Source organism: Dendrobates tinctorius, unplaced genomic scaffold (genome assembly GCF_039654945.1).
Source record: "Dendrobates tinctorius isolate UK_male_01 unplaced genomic scaffold, ASM3965494v1 ptg000008l, whole genome shotgun sequence".
Classification (NCBI taxonomy): Eukaryota; Metazoa; Chordata; class Amphibia; order Anura; family Dendrobatidae; genus Dendrobates; species Dendrobates tinctorius.
Window position 1 is genome coordinate 73,293,463 of NW_027361676.1, and position 20,208 is coordinate 73,313,670.

Here is a 20,208-nt window from a genome sequence, read left to right on the forward strand (position 1 = left end):
TGTGGGATAAAAAGCTCTGCACAGATCGGGGGCGGTCCAGAGAATCAGACCCAGAAGAGGCATTGGATTCCATAACTCTTTCCACCCTAGGTGGAAGAGGCCAATCGGGTCACAGCGAGGGGGAAATATGGTGGGCCTCAAGAAAGCTGTAATGTCTGATAGAATGTCCACGGTACCAACAGAAGCTGTTGAGGTGGGGCAGGTTTGGCAGAATGGTGGCAAGGCTGATAGTGCACCAGTCAAAGGAAACAAACAGGAGGGGACTCTGTCTCATTCTACTGTATGTGCCGCAACCGCATGTATCCGTATTGCACAGAAAAGCCGAACCTGTTAAACTGGACCTAAAAAGTCTCTTGTTGAGTGTGCAGCTGTATCCGTTCCCATGGATGAGACGGTAACAAGGACTACCGTATGACAAGTGATTACATAATGAATCCCACAGCACCTCACACACCAATATTGCAAAATCAGTGAGCTGAATGGTGCACTGAGCCTTCTAGGCCGCACCAAGCATGCACTGAGCACGCTAATTAGAACATTTCATTGAACTTTGGTTTCTGCAGTGTGAAGGCAGAAATTAGAACACTAAAGATGCTATTTTTATTGGGGCTGTATCTCTTACAAGGTTATGTGTGATGTGCTTAATTTATATTGTGAATTTGAACTGACATTATGAAAAAAGGAAGAAATTATAGACAAAAGTGTTTTTGTGTATAGCAGCTCTCTGTTTTCAATTTGGATGGCAGAGAACACTTTTTGTAGCAACAAAGCTTGTACTGACAAACTTCCATTCACAATCAGAGTTCCAGCACAACATCAGTGGGATGAGGGAATAGTCGCAGCAGATGAAAGGAATAAAGATTCAAGGTTTGCAGGTATTAGGCTGAATATACTGCGCCCAGGGACTAAAAATTTTTGAAAGGGGACAATCCTTTTAGAGGAGTGTTCTAGTCTTCTGTCTCCCTGACTGTCAGTCTTTAAGAGTGCACCACACCCAGCAAATAGGAGCTGGGAGGCAGTGGAGCGGTGTGCTCCTGAAAAGAACCGAATAATCTGTAGCTGAGGGGCACATGGGATCGTGCTACTCTCCCTCTCTCCTAATTTCCCTATTCCTCCATCGCTCACCTTCTTGATGGTTTTTATAGGGTTAAGTAGTGAAGATTAACATTTACAGGTTTTTTTCTCCTGGGTCACATGTTTGGCTATTGCCCAATTCCAGGACTCTGATTGGCAGGGAGGAATTTTGGCGAACACATCACAGCTACTTAACTACCCTTCACGCTGATTTCTGGACAGTTTACTTCAGGATCCTGGAAGAAGAACATCGTCCCAACCAGCTCCTGTTGTTTTTGAAGAAGGTCACAGAGTTTGTTGGTGGGTTTTCGCCTAGCCAACACTAGGTGGACATTGGTCTTAATGTGATTTAATATGCTATTTATTGGTATTGAGATTAATTGAAGGTTTTAAGAAATATATTGGGATAGTGGAGTTGCCGCTATGGTCCCATGAAATATACCCAAAAGAAGGGAAGTGCACAACCCAAGATAAAATGTCAATATTTTATTGATATGAATCAAATAAAAGCAAAATACTTGAAAGAAAATAACAAAAAAAGGGCGTTGAACAAGGCAGAGAGACCGCCTAGCAACAATATTCTAAGAAATCAAGTGAAACAGGTAAGTACATATACTAAATCAGGTAATGTCATAACCACACACTGTGAATAACATTACAATATCACCCCAGTGGAAAAAAATTGCTATCATCACAGATGTGGTATGAAGATATAAAAATTAGTAGAAAATTATGCTGGCAAAGCACTAAAATGGAAAGTAGTATAAATAAATATTAGATGCACACCTGTACATAAAGTAAATTAGTACATATTAGGATAATGTGTTGCATATGGTAAAACAGAAAAGATGCCCAACAGAGTAAATACACAATGTATTAAAGTGCAAATGCTTGAAGGTGCAAGAAATCCATTGCAACAATGGGGCTACATCAAGGGGGTTGCCAAAAGTGCTGCCAATACCTATATAGAGGAGGGTGCTCAGGAGAGAAAAACCCGACACGCATTTCGCAGTCGCTTCTTCCTTCCATCCTCTGCAGCCCGTCTCCACTGGCCATCCCGCTCTCTCCCTCAGCATCCCCGCTTTTGCTCCACAGCCCCGCTGTCTCCCTCCGCAGCCCAGCTCTCCATCCACTGTCACACATTCTCCTTCCACAGCCCCACTCTCCAATCGCCGTCCCGCATTCTCCCTCCACAGCCCCGCTCTCCATGCGTCGTCCCACTCTATCCCTCCGCAGCCCCCAGTAGGAAAACTCATTTAAAAGGATTCCTTTCTTTGGACAATGTTTAGTGGTTGGTAAGATGATCATAAAGCCCTCCTGCTAATACTCCAAGAAATATACTGTAATATGTGGGGTATCTTGGCAGAACATGTTTAGGATTCACTGCATTTATGACTAATTTGACTGCAAATTACTGAAACATAAGGTCTCTGACTTTTGCACAGTATTGTATATACTTTCGAGAACAAAAATGTATACTTAGGCATTTTCCAGTTCTCAAAACTCATTCAGTGTTGCTAACTTTCTGAATCTGCTATTACTATTACAGTTAGGTCCATATATATTTGGACAGAGATAACATTTTTCTAATTTTGGTTCTAGACATTACCACAATGAATTTTAAACAAAACAATTCAGATGCAGTTGAAGTTCAGACATTCAGCTTTCATTTGAGGGTATCCACATTAAAATTGGATGAAGGTTTTAGGAGTTTCAGCTCCTTAACATGTGCCACCCTGTTTTTAAAAGGGACCAAAAGTAATTGGACAGATTAAATAATTGTAAATAAAATGTTCATTTCTAGTACTTGGTTGAAAACCCTTTGTTGGCAGTGACTGCCTAAAGTCTTGAACTCATGGACATCACCAGACGCTGTGTTTCCTCCTTTTTGATGCTCTGCCAGGCCTTCACTGCGGTGGTTTTCAGTTGCTGTTTGTTTGTGGGCCTTTCTGACTGAAGTATAGTCTTTAACAAGTGAAATGCATGATCAATTGGGATGAGATCAGGTGACTGACTTGGCCATTCAAGAATACTCCACTTCTTTGCTTTAATAAACTCCTGGGTTGCTTTGGCTTTATGTTTTGGGTCATTGTCCATCTGTAGTATGAAACGACGAGCAATCAGTTTGGCTGCGTTTGGATGGATCTGAGCACACAGTATGGCTCTGAATACCTCAGAATTCATTCGGCTGCTTCTGTTCTGCGTCACATCATCAATAAACACTAGTGACCCAGTGCCACTGGCAGCCATGCATGCCCAAGCCATCACACTGCCTCCGCCTTGTTTTACAGATGATTTGGTATGCTTTGGATCATGAGCTGTACCACGCCTTCGCCATACTTCTCTTTCCATCATTCTGATAGAGGTTGATCTTGGTTGCATCTGTCCAAAGAATGTTCTTCCAGAACTGTGCTGCAAAGTCCAGTCTAGCCTTTTGATTCTTGATGCTTATGAGTGGCTTGCACCGTGCAGTGAACCCTCTGCATTTACTTTCATGCAGTTTTCTCTTTATGGTAGATTTTGATATTGATACGCCTTCCTCCTGGAGAGTGTTGTTCACTTGGTTGGCTGTTGTGAAGGGGTTTCTCTTCACCATGGAGATTATTCTGCGATCATCCACCACTGTTGTCTTCCGTGGGCTCCCAGGTCTTTTTGCTTTGATGAGTTCACCAGTGCTTTCTTTCTTTCTCAGGATGTACCAAACTGTAGATTTTGCCACTCCTAATGTTGTAGCAATTTCTCGGATGGTTTTTTTCTGTTTTTGCAGCTTAAGGATGGCTTGTTTCACCTGCATGGAGAGCTCCTTTGACCGCATGTTTCCTTCACAGCAAAACCTTCCAAATGCAAGCACCACACCTCAAATCAACTCCAGGCCTTTTATCTGCTTAATTGAGAATGACATAATGAAGGGATTGCCCACACGTGTCCATGAAATAGCCTTGGAGTCAATTGTCCAATTACTTTTGGTCCCTTTAAAAACAGGGTGGCACATGTTAAGGAGCTGAAACTCCTAAACCCTTCATCCAATTTTAATGTGGATACCCTCAAATGAAAGCTGAATGTCTGAACTTCAACTGCATCTGAATTGTTTTGTTTAAAATTCATTGTGGTAATGTCTAGAACCAAAATTAGAAAAATGTTGTCTCTGTCCAAATATATATGGACCTAACTGTAGTTCCCTTATCATGACACTAGTGCAAGGATGTATTTGTTTAGACATACTGCAGAACAATGACAACACACAGACCACTTGTTATATTTTGTACCTACTTCACATTAGACATAATTCCTTAAAATGATTTCAAATTCCAAACTATTTATATGCACATGTAGCTCTTTCAAAGACAAGTCCAGCCATACATTTACATGGTCAGCCTGTTACTGAGAAATCAGCGATTGAATTGATATGCAAATGAGGCTGAAGAGCTAGTATATGTCTGAAGCCTCTGCCACTCCAGCTCTATTTCCCACCCAGCGCTGCTTCCTCATGCTTAATTGACAGCATCTATGCTTTGTCACTTCAGGCAAAAGAGCCCTCAGTCTAGCAGGAGGCTGCGGCACTGCGTGGGAAATAGAGCTGGAGTGACACAGGTTTCAGATATACAAATAGATCTTCAACCACATTTACTTATCAGTTTATCACTAATGGAGGAATGGACTGGACACGTAACATTAGACATTGCTGGACTTGTCTATGAAAGAGCTACATTTAACTAGTTTGGGGTGTGAAATCCTGCTGACAGATTCCCTTTTAGAAGACAATATTTGTGTCACTACAGTCATTAAAAAATTATACAATTTTTTCACACTATTTGATAATGTATGTGTGTGATAAATTGTATTCTGATATACTGTATGTATAGGCTTTCATGACAGATTTAATCACAGTTGGACACAGTGTTTAATTTATGAAGTAGACGTGTAAAAGTAAGAAGTCCTCGCTGGCTTTAATGGTCTCTGTGGTTTGTACTGTGAGAAGCATTTTTCACTTTCTGTAGAGTATGCAGACATTAGACTCCATAAAATATCAGTTTACGGAAGCTCTATCACAAAATATATGCCTCAATATCTATCATGATAGCACAAGTGTTACTCCTAATTTTTCCTGTTGCTAGAACTGTGGATTGTTCTTGTCTACCATAGGTGCACAGCATACGCTAATCCTCGATGGTGCATAAGTGGGAGTTAATAAACCATAAGCTTCACACGATTAGATATTCCTACACCTATTGGAAGCATTAGTATCTATCCTCACTTACCGGATGTCCAAACTCCAGCTCTGAAAAGAATTTATACCATGGTTCATTTTCTAAATCTATCTCATCTGGATTTATACGACCATTCTGGAGTAGGAAGCAAGGAGGGGGAGGTCAAAGGTACTCAAAAAGGGTACAAATTCTAGAATGATAGCAGTATACAAGCATAAAACACTAGAGCAGGGGATGTGCAACAAGAGATGCTTAGAAACAGCACCAACACTTAAAGCGGATCGGTCACCAGATTTTACAATACAAACTGCATACATTACTAACTAGATCTTTTAGACCTGATGAGGATGTTGTATTTACTTTGAAAATCCAAATCAGAATAGCTATATAATTCATTATGACCGTGTAACTCAATCTCTGCCAACTTCACCTGATTGACAGCTCCTCAGTATCCCTTCCTGCTGCGGAGATGAGTACAAGCTTCAGTTATTCACGCTGGATGGGCAGAGGTTAAACTTGGACTCATGAGCTTTTTCATGCACAAATATGGCAGCCAGCCGCAACCCTCCACTAAAGACACACAACGTCCAAAGACGAAGGTAAAAAGATAGTCGGCGTCATGTATGCTTGATAAAGCTCTACACTAGGTCAAAACATAGGGAAGTATTAGGATTAAAAAAATTTTCTTACATCCTCTTCTAAGAATGAGGATTATGCAGCAATCCTGAACTAGATTTTCATCAGGCCTTAAGGGAACTATTAAATAATGTCTGCAGTGTGTGCTGCGGAATCTGGACACAGATCTCCTTTATACTCATCCCCTGCCGATTGGCTGGCCTCATAGCAGTGAGTGCAATAAGTTGTACAAACAACTGAAGTGTAGGTTTACCTTTATACATTTTTTTCAGTTTACTACAACGTATAAAATTCTACAGAAAGGTTGAGTAACAATATAAATAAATTGCTTAACTTTTCTTTAACTGATCTTAAGCTTCATAAATTGAAGGCAGATTCACATTTCTGCATATTACCACTGGAGTCAGTCAATACTCTGTCAACAGACCATCAGCAAGCTAGTAGAACTCCTAGGATGTAATGCGCATTACTGCCCTACACTGCGGAAAGGTTGTCTGTGTTTTTCCAAGCTTTTTGATCCTTGTATGTAAATGTCGCCAATGACAAACATCTATGTCATTCTCTAACCACTTAACTTGCCAACTTCCTAAAAGACATGCTCACTTGCCTAATGACTTGCTGTGCAGAATCTATATATCTTTGCACTTGGTATTTCTTGACAGCCTAGAATAACATATATGGCCAGCTTAGATCTGGATGGGAAAGTCATGCATATAATCTGTGCTGTGTTTATCGTTCATTCAGACTGATGCGCTCTGTAAAATACAACCTCTTCACCACTGACATTAGATGCTGATCATCCAGCCCAGATAGGCAAGTATGACATTAGTTATTCTACAAAGGGGCCGATTATCAGTGTCTGTCAGGGGAAAAGCCTCAACAGACTGCACCCAAGTGAGGAAGGTGCATACTGGGTTTGTGGCTACCCTGGCGCACAACATACGTTCATAAGGGAACACCTGACAGCAACCACAGTCTGGAGGATGTTTAGGTATGCCTGCAGCTCTTCGTATATATAATATATATCCAGAGTTTCCGCATACGCTTCATATATCCTCTCTAATTTGGTCTGCTGTTATAGAAGCATTTCATCAGATCCAGGTCCTCTTGCCTTGTCCATGTATAGTTTGTTCCAGTAACCCATTTATCATCAGATTGTCCTGGTTCCTCGACATCCGACGCAGACCTTGTTAATCAGGACGATGTCTGAGCCGGCATGACTCTCTTGGTTAGTGACACTCATGTTTATTAACCATTACATTATACAAGCCACTCTGGATGGATACAAGACTTTCATGTCCACTGACTGAGAAACAACCTGTTTCAATATCATAAAGAGAAAGCTATTACTACAATTTGAGATGTATCAACTGCACTGCAGATCCACCCCACATAAAGGCCTGGAAAAACGACATATGCAACCACTTGAAGATCCTGATGCAGTCCTGCAATTAGAGAGCACTGCAGCTGATCTGAAACAGAAGATCTTAGATAAACCAACTACCATCAATACCAGAGATCGACTGCCAAATCCCAGCAAAGAAACACCACCAGACAGTATGCAAGATGCCGCCAATAGAGCACTTGCATCAATACCTACCACCACCATAACTCAAACTAATAAACTGATCTATGCTACTGCCTTAGCAATCATGGAAATGTTTAGCTACACAACCAGCAAGAACAACAGAAGTACGTGCCCCCCTTGGAAAATAAGACTGGAGACAAAGATCAAGGTAACACGAAGGGAAGTCAGCCAACTAACAGAAATACAGAAGGGTGTAAAGATCAAGAATAAGACCAAGCTGGACAAGTATAAAGGCCTAACCCCAACTGAAGCCCTAGAAACTGATAAACAAAGGCTCACGGCAAGGTGTACTCCCAACTACAGAGTAACCGCACAAAGGCAGCAACTCCACCAATAGCAAAGACTGAACAATACTGGAGAAACATATGGGAGAAGGAAAAAACACACAACACCAGTGCAATGTGGCTGCAAGATCTGTGAATGAAGCACAGCAACCACCTAGAGCAAGAACTAGTCACTATTACAGAAGCAGACATCCAACAGCAGGTCAAGAACATGAAGAACTGGACAGCACCTGGCCCAGATATGATCCACACCTACCGGCTAAAGAAATTAATAGCGGTACATGAACGCATAGCAAAGCAGATGAACCAACTGCTAGAAGCAGGCCACCACATAGCATGGCTAACACAGGGAAGAATAGTGCTGATCATGAAGGATCCTCACAAAGGAACAGTTCTATCTAACCTGCCTTACAACTACATGGAAACTCCTGTCAGGATTCATAGCCACCAATCTACAGAACCATATGAACCAGTACATGAATCCAGCTCAGAAAGGAATTGGGACCAACACCAGGGGCTCTAAGAACCAGCTCCTAGTAGATAGAGCAGTCGCTCAAGACTCAAGATCCAGACAGACCAATCTCAGCACAGCCTGGATTGACCACATATGCTTGGCTCTCTACAATGTCAACAGGAAATTTAGATTCTTCCTCAGAAACTCAATGGGGCTATGGAGAACAACATTGGAAGTCAACTCAAGGCAACAAGCACAAGTGACCATCAAATGTGGCACACATCAAGGTGATGCACTGTCCCCATTGCTGTTTTGCATAGGCTTCAACCCCCTCAGTTAGATAAATACAGAGTCTGGCTATGGATGCAAGTTTAAGAGTGGAAGCACTATCAGCCACCTCCTCTACATGGATGACATCAAGCTGTATGCAAAAAACAAACAAAACATCAATTCACTGATCCACCTGACAAGGATCTACAGCGAAGACATTGGGATGTCCTATGGACTGGAGAAGTGCAGCAAGTTGGTAACAAAGAGAGGCAAAGTAGTCAAGACTAATGGAGTGGAATTACCAGCAGGGAACATAACAGATGTACAGACATGCTACACATACCTCGGCATCCCTACGGTAACCATGATGAGGAGGCAAGGAAAGCAGCAATATCCAAATACCATCAAAGGGTAAGACAGGTCCTGAAGAGCTAGCTCAACGGAAAGAATAAAATATGCACCATGAATACATATGCCCTGCCAGTTATCAGACACCCTGCTGGCATAGTGTGCTGGTCAAAAGAAAAGATGAAAGCTGCAGATGTGAAAACACTTCACAATGCATGGAGGTCTGCACTTTAAGTCTAGTACCCAAAGATTGTATACCAACGGAAAGGAGGGTGGTCGACGCTTGATAAGCATCCAAGCCACCATCACAGATGAAACAAGGAGTATCCAGGAATATATCAGAAAAATGGCAACAAAAGATGAGATGCTGAGAGAAAGCCTAAGGCAGCAACAACAGATCTGGAAGGAAGAACAGGAACATGAAGTGCCATGGCAAGACAAGCCGCTGCATGGGATGTACCATCGACAGATAATAGAGGTGGCCGACATGGAGAAATCCTACCAATGGCTGGAGAAAGCTGGACTCTGAAATAGCACAGAGGCACTAATCATAGCAGCATAAGAGCAAGCACTAAGTACCAGATCTGTAGAAGCAGGAATCTACCACACAAGACAATACCCAAGGTGCAGACTATGCAAAGAAACCTCAGAAACAGTCCAGCACATAGTGGCAGGACGCAAAATGCAAGCAGGAACAACGTATGTAGTGGAAATTGTATACAGAAACATCTGCACAGCATATGGGCTAAGTCCATGTGGGAGACCCCAGAGAAAGTGGTGGAGAATGAAAGGGTTAAAATCCTGTGGGACTTCAAGATCCAGACGGATAAGCAGGTGTTGGCTAACCAACCAGACATTGTGATAGTAGATAAGAATCAGAAGACCGCAATGATAATAGATGTGGCAGTGCCAAGTGACAGCAACATAAGAAAGAAGGAATATGAGAAGCTGGAGAAATACCAGGGCCTCAAAGGAGAACTGGAGATGTGGAAGGTGAAGGCAACCGTGATTCCAGTGGTGATAGGGCTCACTGCTCCAAGTGCGCCTAAGTTGGGAACATGGCTTCAACAGATCTCAGGAGCAACATCTGAATTCTCTGTCCAGAAAAGCACAATACTGGGAACAACCAAGATCCTGCACAGAACCCTCAAACTCCCAGGCCTCTGGTAGAGGACCCGAGAATGAGAAAGGACAAAAAACACACACAGACACACAAATAGCTGCAAGCATACCTAAACATACACATATACAGTTGTGGCCAAAAGTATTGACACCCCTGCAATTCTGTCAGATAATACTCGATTTCTTACTGAAAATGATTGCAAACAGAAATTCTTTGGTATTATCTTCATTTAATTTGTCTTAAATGAAAAAACACAAAAGAGAATGAAGCAAAAAGCAAAACATTGATCATTTCACACAAAACTCCAAAAATGGGCCAGACAAAAGTATTGGCACCCTCAGCCTAATACTTGGTTGCACAACCTTTAGCCAAAATAACTGCGACCAACCGCTTCCGGTAACCATCAATGAGTTTCTTACAATGCTCTGCTGGAATTTTAGACCATTCTTCTTTGGCAAACTGCTCCAGGTCCCTGATATTTGAAGTGTGCCTTCTCCAAACTGCCATTTTTAGATCTCTCCACAGGTGTTCTATGGGATTCAGGTCTGGACTCATTGCTGGCCACCTTAGAAGTCTCCAGTGCTTTCTCTCAAACCATTTTCTAGTGCTTTTTGAACTGTGTTTTGGGTCATTGTCCTGCTGGAAGACCCATGACCTCTGAGGGAGACCTTACTTTCTCACACTGGGCCCTACATTGTGCTGCAAAATTTGTAGGTAGTCTTCAGACTTCATAATGCCATGCACATGGTCAAGCAGTCCAGTGCCAGAGGCACCAAAGCAACCCCAAGACATCAGGGAACCTCGGCCATGTTTGACTGTAGGGACCGTGTTCTTTTCTTTGAATGCCTCTTTTTTTCTCCTGTAAACTCTATGTTGATGCCTTTGCCCAAAAAGCTCTACTTTTGTCTCATCTGACCAAAGAACATTCTTCCAAAACGTTTTAAGCTTTTTCAGGTAAGTTTTGGCAAACTCCAGCCTGGCTTTATGTCTCGGAGTAAGAAGTGGGGTCTTCCTGGGTCTCCTACCATACAGTCCCTTTTCATTCAGATGCCGACGGATAGTACGGGTTGACACTGTTGTACCCTCGGACTGCAGGGCAGCTTGAACTTGTTTGGATGTTAGTCGAGGTTCTTTATCCAACATCCGCACAATCTTGCGTTGAAATCTCTTGTCAATTTTTCTTTTCCGTCCACATCTAGGGAGGTTAGCCACAGTGCCATGAACTTTAAACTTCTTGATGACACTGCGCACGGTAGGCACAGGAACATTCAGGTCTTTGGAGATGGACTTGTAGCCTTGAGATTGCTCATGCTTCTTCACAATTTGGTTTCTCAAGTCCGCAGACAGTTCTTTGGTCTTCTTTCTTTTCTCCATGCTCAATGTGGTACACATAAGGACAAAGGACAGAGGTTGAGTCAACTTTAATCCATGTCAACTGGCTGCAAGTGTGATTTAGTTATTGCCAACACCTGTTAGGTGCCACAGGTAAGTTACAGGTGCTGTTAATTACACAAATTAGAGAAGCATCACATGATTTTTCGAACAGTGCCAATACTTTTGTCCACCCTCTTTTTATGTTTGGTGTGGAATTATATCCAATTTGACTTTAGGACAATTCTTTTTGTGTTTTTTCATTTAAGACAAATTAAATGAAGATAAGAATACCAAAGAATTTGTGTTTGCAATCATTTTCAGGAAGAAACGGAGTATTATCTGACAGAATTGCAGGGGTGTCAATACTTTTGCACACAACTGTGTGTGTATATATATGAATGATATATATATATATATATATATATAGATAGATAGATAGATAGATATAGAGATAGAGAGAAGATAGGTGCAGCACAAGCAACAGAGTAAATGTATAGCTTATGGAGATAGTCCTCACCGGTAAAAACAGTCCTCCAATATATCAAAAATACTAAGGCTGCACTCCAATGTAGAAAGGTAAAAAAAAAATTGACTAAGGGCACTGACGCGACACAAACGCGTCAGATTTTTTTTCTACAATTTTTATAATTTGAGAACTTACTTAAGTTTCTTTTAGGATTACCTACACGGCTGTGCTCACCCCTCCCTCCTCTCCTTTTTTCCCCATTTGGCCGCAATCACCGGCAGGACAAGCACCCTCCAGAGAGAACTTTCAACCGGGACGTTGCATTACACAGCGTGGTAAGCTGAGTTTACCCTTCCTCAATATCCAAAAATGTTTAATAGCCAATAGTAGCAATAGTGACATTTCGGTTCAATAAAGCTTGAGAAAGGTCTTTGGTTGGCCTGAAACGTCACTAAGGCCAGCGTCACACACAACGTATAAAAATACGGACCGTATTGTAAGGCCGTAATACGCATAAATGGTCCCTAAATAGTGATCCTTATGTCATCCGTTGTCAGGGTGCGGCCGCGTATTTTTCCCATGTAAGCATCCGTATGTAATCCGTATGTGATCCGTATAGCGTTTTTTTCTCGCAACCTTGCAAAATGGACATTTAACGGTTTTGAGGCCTGCACATAATTTAAATCATTATCAGCAACCCTATTTATTGCCTCTCCTCTGCCTTTATTGCGTATTTCTCGCAAGTCACACATGTGTTCCGTGTGTAATGCGTTTCTTTTGCACACCCATAGACTTGCATTGGTGTACTACGCTGACAATCGCAGCATGCTGCGATTGTCAAGGCCCTTAAAAAATATGCGACAAAAATACGGCTGATGGGAGCTACCCCATAGAGAATCATTGGTCTGTGTGCAATGCGTTTTTTTAACACCTCTCACTCGTCCATATTTCTCTCTGGTGTGACGCCGGCCTAATACTACGTCTACCTTTCTACATTGGGGTGCTAGTGATGCCTTAGTTTTTGTGTGTGTGTATGTATATATATATATATATATATATATATATATATATATATATATATATATATATATATATATATATATATATATATATATACACACACACACACACATAGAAAAAGAGGTAAATTTGACATAATTTCACACAAACTCCCCAAAATGGGCAGGTCAAAAATTGTTAGCACCTTTCTGAGGAAAATATGTTGTCCATCTCCAGAGATCTTGATGTTCCTTTGTCCACAGAGTGCAACATAATCAAGATGTTTACAACCCATGGCATGTACAGTCATGGCCAAAAGTTTTGAGAATGACACAAATATTAATTTTTACAAAGTCTACTGCTTCATTTTTTCTAAAGGCAATTTGCATATACTCCAGAATGTTATAAAGAGTGATCAGCTTAACAGCAATTACTTGCAAAGTCAATATTTGCCTAGAAAATGAACTTTATCCCCCAAAACACATTTCAACATCATTGCAGCCCTGCCTTAAAAGGACCAGCTAACATCGTTTCAGTGATTGCTCCATTAACACAGGTGTGGGTGTTGATGAGGACAGGGCTGGAGATCAATCTGTCATGATTAAGTAAGAATGACACCACTGGACACTTTAAAAGGAGGCTGGTGCTTGGCATCATTGTTTCTCTTCTGTTAACCATGGTTATCTCTAAAGAAACACGTGCAGTCATCATTGCACTGCACAAAAATGGCCTAACAGGGAAGAGTATCGCAGATAGAAAGATTGCACCTCAGTCAACAATCTATCGCATCATCAAGAACTTCAAGGAGAGAGGTTCCCTTGTTGCCAAAAAGGCTCCAGGGCGCCCAAGAAAGACCAGCAAGCGCCAGGACCGTCTCTTAAAAGTGTTTCAGCTGCGGGATCGGGCTACCAGCAGTGCAGAGCTTGCTCAGGAATGGCAGCAGGCAGGTGTAAGTGCATCTGCACGCACTGTGAGGCGGAGACTCTTGGAGCAAGGCCTGGTCTCAAGGAGGGCAGCAAAGAAGCCACTTCTCTCCAGAAAAAACATCATGGACAGACTGATATTCTGCAAGAGGTACAGGGAGTGGACTGCTGAGGACTGGGGTAAAGTCATTTTCTCTGATGAATCCCCTTTTCGATTGTTTGGGACATCTGGAAAACGGCTTATTCGGAGAAGACCAGGTGAGCGCTACCACCAGTCTTGTCTCATGCCAACTGTCAAGCATCCTGAAACCATTCTTGTGTGGGGTTGCTTCTCAGCCAAGGGAATGGGCTCTCTCTCAGTCTTGCCTAAAAACACAGCCATGAATAAAGAATGGTACCAGAATGTCCTCCGAGAGCAACTTCTCCCAACCGTCCAAGAGCAGTTTGGCGATCAACAATGCCTTTTTAAACATGATGGAGCACCTTGCCATAAAGCAAAGGTGATAACTAAATGGCTCAGGGAACAAAACAGAGATTTTGGGACCATGGCCTGGAAACTCCCCAGATCTTAATCCCTTTGAGAACTTGTGGTCAATCACCAAGAGACGGGTGGACAAACAAAAACCTTCAAATTCAGACAAAATAAAAGCATTGATTTTGCAAGAATGGACTGCTATCAGTCAGGATTTGATCCAGAAGTTGATTGAGAGCATGCCAGGGAGAATTGCAGAGGTCCTGAAGAAGAAGGGTCAACACTGCAAATATTGACTTGCTGCATTAACTCATTCTAACTTTCAATATAACCTTTTGTTACTCATAATATGATTGCAATTATATTTCTGTATGTGATAAAAACATCTGACAAACACACATAAAAACCAGAGGGCAGCAGATCATGTGAAAATATAATATTTGTGTCATTCTCAAAACTTTTGGCCATGACTGTAGGTAATCTCCCTGGAAATGGACGGCAGAGAAAATTTGATGAAAGGTTTCAACGCAGGATAATCTGGATGGTGGATAAACAACTCCAATCAGGTTCCAAAGAAATCCAAGCTGTCCCGCAGGCTCAGGGTGCATCAGTGTCAGCATAAACTATCTGTCAACATTTGAATGAAAGGAAAAGCTATGGCGGGAGACCGACCCAGAAGGACCCCACTACAGAGACATAAAGCTGGACTGCAGTTTGCCAAAATGTACGTAAGCAACAATCCTTCTGGGATAGTGTCTTGTGGACAGATGAGACCAAGATAGAGCTTTTTGGTAAAGCAAATCATTCTACTGTTTACTGAAAACAGAATGAGGCCTACAAAGAAAAGAACACCGTACCTACAAGTCAAATATGGTGGCGGTTCAAAGATGTTTTGGGGTTATTTTGCTGCCTCTGGCACTGGGTACCTTGATTGTATGCAAGACATAAAAAAATCTGAAGATTACCAACGGATTTTGGGGCACAATGTAGTGTCCAGTGTCAGAAAATTGGGTTCGTGTCCTAGGTCATGGGTCTTTCAGCAGGATAATGATCCCAAACATACTTCAAGAATAAGTACGGTGGCTCAGTCGTTAGCATTGCAGTTTTGCAGCGCTGGGGACCTGGGTTCAAATATTCCAAGGACAACATCTGTAAGGAGTTTGCATATTCTCTCTGTGTTTGCATGGGTTTCCTCTGGGTACTCCAGTTTTCTCCCACACTTCAAAGACATATGGACAGGGAATTTAGATGAGCTGCAATGGGGACAAAGCCGATAATGTCTGTAAAGCTCTGTGGAAATAATGTCGCTATATACGTGAGTAAAAAGGTAAAAAAGCACCCAGAAATGGATGGAAACAAAGCACTGGAGAGTTATGAAGTGGCCAGCAAGGAGTCTGGACCTAAATCCCATTGAACATCTGTGGAGAGATCTTAAAATTGCTGTTGGGAGAAGGCACTCTTCAAATATGAGAGACCTGGAGCAGTTTGCAAAAGTGGTCCAAAATTCCAGTTTAGAGGTGTAAGAACTTGTTGATGGTTAAAGGAAGTGATTGATTGCAGTTACTTATTCCAAAGGGTGTGCAACCAGATATTAAGTTGAGGGTGCAAACATTTTTTTCCGTCCCATTCTTGGGGTTTTGTGTGAAATTATATCCAAATTGCCTTTTTATTCTCTGTTTTTTGGTGTTGTTCCAATAGACACGATGGAAATTAGCTTAGTTACTCACCGATAACGGTGTTTCTCGGAACCCATGACAGCACCACAGAGAGAGGGGATCCACCCTTCAGGGACAAGAACCTACAGATAAAAAGGGCGGTACCTCTCCTCCGCCTTCAGTTGGTTACAGAGCATCAGAGGGTCTCCAGGTTATTTAGACAACAGAAATATATACACAACATTATAATACTGCTTATTTATCAAGAAGCACCGTGCCTAAACGGAAACACTCTACTAACAGTAAAACGTGCTCACCACACTCGAAGGGGGAGGGAAATAAGCGGGTGCTGTCATGGTTTCCGAGAAACATCGTTATCGGTGAGTAACTAAGCTATCCTCTCTCACCCATGACAGCACCACGGAGAGAATTTCAGAGATTGGTAGCTTAGGGAGGGACCACCGCCTGAAGGACCCTTCTCCCGAAGGTCAGGTCAGACACAGAGGCTAAATCTAAATCGATAGTGTCTGAAGAAGGTGGAAGGTGATGACCAGGTGGCTGCCTTACAGATTTGTTCCATCGATACCTCAGATCTTTCAGCCCATGAGGTCGCCATTGCCCTTGTGGAATGGGCTCTCAGTCCTTCCGGGATGGTATTTCCACTGGATGAATATGCCAGGGCAATCGCATCCCTTATCCACCTTGCCAGGGTACTCTTAGATGCCTTGAGCCCCTTCGAGGACCCTGGAAACACACAAAGAGAGAGCCTTCCTTCCTATATTTTTTGGTGGCCTCTACGTACTGTACTAGGCACCTCTTTACATCTAAGGTGAGGAATTTTTCTTCCCCCCCCTTATTTTTTGGATTTGGGCAGAAGGAAGGAAGGAAGGAAGGACTACCTCTTGGGACCTATGAAAATGTGATGATACTTTAGGTAGATAGGCCAGGTCAGGTTTTAGGATGTCTCTATCCTCTAGAATTTTTGTAAAAGGTGGCCCTGCTGATAAGGCTTGAATATCGCTCACTCTGCGAGCTGATGTTAGTGCCACCAGAAGCACCGTTTTAAATGACAGGATTTTCAGGGATGCCGAGTGAATAGGTTCGAACGGAGGGCCTGTCAGTGTGGAAAGTACAAGGTTCAGGTCCCATGATGGTAACCTTTGACTAGCTATTGGCCTAGATCTAGTTGCGGCCTTAATAAATCATGCCACCCAAAGGTTACCTGCCACATCATGGTTATAAAGGGCGCCTAACGCCGCTATTTGTACCTTTAATGTGTTGACCTCCAGACCCTGTTCTAGGCCCTTTCGTAGAAATTATAGGATCTTATCAATTTGAACCCCGTCCTGAACCTTTGCCCCAGAGAGGGATAAGAATTTTTTCCATGTTCTGCCATAAGCTCTCATCGTAACCGGTTTCCTGCTTTTTTGTAATGTAGTTATCAGGTTCTCTGAGAATCCTTTGTCCCTCATCAGCACCCTCTCAAATTCCATGCTGTTAAATGGAGGTTTGCTGCCCAAGGGTGTAACACTGGGCCCTGCAATAGCAGGTCCGGGAGATCCGGTAGGATCCATGGGTCGGTTACCGAGAGCATTCTTAGCCAGGAGAACCAGGTTCTTTTGGGCCAGAAAGGGGCTAGCAGTATCATACGCGCCCCGTCCTCCCTGACCTTTCTTAGGACCGCCGGAATGCGCATGATCGGGGGAAAGGTATATGTTAGACTCTGTGTCCATGGGAGCATGAATGCGTCCAGCACTAGAGGATTCCCCCTGGGGTCTAGGGAGCAGAAAGTTTCCACTTTATTGGTTTTGAAATCGGCAAACAGATCTATGTCCGGGGTCCCCCACATGTTTACAATCTGCTGAAAAACGGACCACTTTAAGACCCATTCCCCTTGTCGTAATTGGGTGCGGCTCAGAAAGTCTGCCCTTTGATTCTCCGTGCCCCGGATGTGTAGTGCTGACAGAGATAGCAGGTTTGCCTCTGCTAGTTTGAGGACTCTGGAGGATGTGTCCATTAGGGCTTGGGATCTGGTTCCCCCCTGATGATTTATATAGGCCAATGTGACTCGATTGTCCGAAAGAATGTGGACATGACGATTCTGGAGCAGGGGTAGGAAGTGTGTTAGAGCGTAGCCCACTGCTATGAGCGCTTTTTGGTTTGAGGAGGCTTCTAATTCTTGACCTCCCCACGCATCCTGAGCCAACTCGTTGTTCATGTGTGCCCCCCCATCCCATGGGACTGACATCTGTGGTCACTATGGGTGTTATTTTTGTTACCCAGGGGATCCCTTTGGACAGATTTTCTTGGTTTCCCCACCAAGCTAGGGAATGAATAGTTCTTGAATTTAGGGTAATACGACCCTCTAGGTGCCCCCCTAATGCTGACTGGTTGGCTAGTACGTCCCACTGGAGATCTCTCGTGTGTAACTGAGCCCATTGGACTGCTGGCAGGCAGGCAGATAGAGAACCCAGCAGTGACATGAATTTCCTTAATGTCATGGTGGAATTTTGGACTGCTCTTGCTGTAATTTGAGCAATTTTCTCCTTCTTGCGGTCTGGGAGGCGACACTCGACTGTTTGAGTCCAGTGTTAGACCCAAGAATTCCTGTACTCTGCTGGGCTCCAATCTTCATTTTTTCAGATTTAGAAGCCAGCCCAAGCCCCATAGAGTGTCCATCACCCTGTCCCTCTGTTCTCTGCATTTTTGAGCCAAGCTGCCTGCTATTAAAAAATCGTCTAGGTACGGGATTATTATTATATCTTGCTCCCTTATATGGGCCATCATTTCTGCTACTATTTTGGTAAATACCTGAGGGACTACCGATATTCCGAACGGCAGGGCTCTGTACTGGAACTCTTTCACCCTGCCCCTTATTGAGTGAGACAGCTAACCCGAGATATTTCCTGGAGTCTTTGTGGATGGGGACGTGATAATAGGCGTCGCTGAGATCTAACAGCGTCATGAAGCAGTTCGGGAACAGGATTTTGGTGGTGGACCTGATCGATTCCATTTTGAAGCTTTGATTTCTGACATTCATTTAATTTTTTTAAATTTATGATCGTCCGAAAGGTGCCGTCTGGTTTGGTTACAAGAAAAAGAGGAGAGTAGAACCCTCTGCACATTTCCTGCAGGGGAACCTCCTGGAGGACTCCTTTTTTACTAGGCCTAGGACCTCGCTTTCTAGAGCTTCCTGCTCTTGCGTACTGGATCTCAGTGGCGTTATTACATACTTTTGAGGTGGGAGAGAGAGAGTCTATTCTTAGGCCCTCCTGGATTAGGTTTACTATCCATGGGTTGTTTGAGATTTTCCTCCAGGCTGGAAGGAAAAGGGTTAACCTCCCCCCCACCCTGGGCGGACTGTCACTTAGGGGGCTTTTTTATCTCGGGATGCGGTACCAAAGAACCACCCTCTCTCTCTTCTTCTGTCATCCCATTTTTGTTCCCTCGGTGGTCTCCTCTGAAAACACGTCCTATTCCGAAAGGGCCTCTTAAATGCTGCCGGCCCCAAATTTGGGAACCCTTTCTTCTTGTCCCCTGCTTTCTGGAGGATGTCATCTAACGTCTCTCCAAAAAGGAATTTCCCTTCACAGGGGATTGAACATAATTTCATTTTGGTCTGTAGGTCCCCTGGCCAACTTTTAAGCCATAGTGTTATTAGGGCTGCACTTGAGAGTGCCGCTGTTTTGGACGATAGCCGGACTGAATCGGCCGATGAGTCCGCTAAGAAGGCAGCCGCTCCCCTTATTACTGGGATAGAGTCTAAGATCTTATCCCTTGGTGTCCCTTCCGTTAGCTGCTTTTCAAATTGGTCTACCCAAACCATTAGGGCTCTTGAAGTACATGTCGCCGCTATGGCTGGTCTGAGGTTACCCCCTGCTGACTCCCATGCCCCTTTAAAAAAGGTATCTGCCTTTTTATCAAGGGGATCCCTGAGGGTGCCCATGTCCTCAAAGGGGAGGGCGAATTTCTTTGCGGCTTTTGCGACTGCTACGTCGAGCTTCGGGGCTTTATCCCAAGATGTAGATGCCTCTTCCTCAAAGGGATATTTTCTTTTAAGGGAAGGGACTGTAGTGTTTTTCCTGTCCGACTTGTCCCATTCTTTTTTGATTAGGCCTTTAACAATTTCGTTTAGCGGGAATACTCTCCGTTTTCTCAGGACTAGTCCCCGAACATTATGTCCTGGACTGTTTTATCGGCTCTCGGGTCCAACACCCCCATGGTAGACCTTACAGCCTTCACTAGTTTGTCTATCTCTTCTAGGGGAAAGCAGTGCCGCACTCCTGTTTCACCGTCTGAGGATGAGGACCCAGATTCCGAGGTTTTAGACGTGA

The 20,208-nt window shown here is 43.3% G+C and overlaps 1 protein-coding gene across 4 annotated transcripts in view; it reads right to left on the reverse strand.

The window, feature by feature from the left end:
- The window catches only part of SORBS2 (sorbin and SH3 domain containing 2), a 333,099-nt gene that overhangs the window by 67,114 nt on the left and 245,777 nt on the right, over positions 1-20,208 (reverse strand). For 2 of the 4 annotated variants that reach the window (XM_073578712.1, XM_073578685.1), the window contains exon 14: positions 5,334-5,417. The exons of the other annotated variants lie outside the window; for them this stretch is intronic. In XM_073578712.1, the coding sequence (XP_073434813.1) occupies positions 5,334-5,417 (84 nt within the window). The remainder of the gene's footprint in view (positions 1-5,333; positions 5,418-20,208) is intronic. 4 annotated transcript variants of the gene reach the window in all.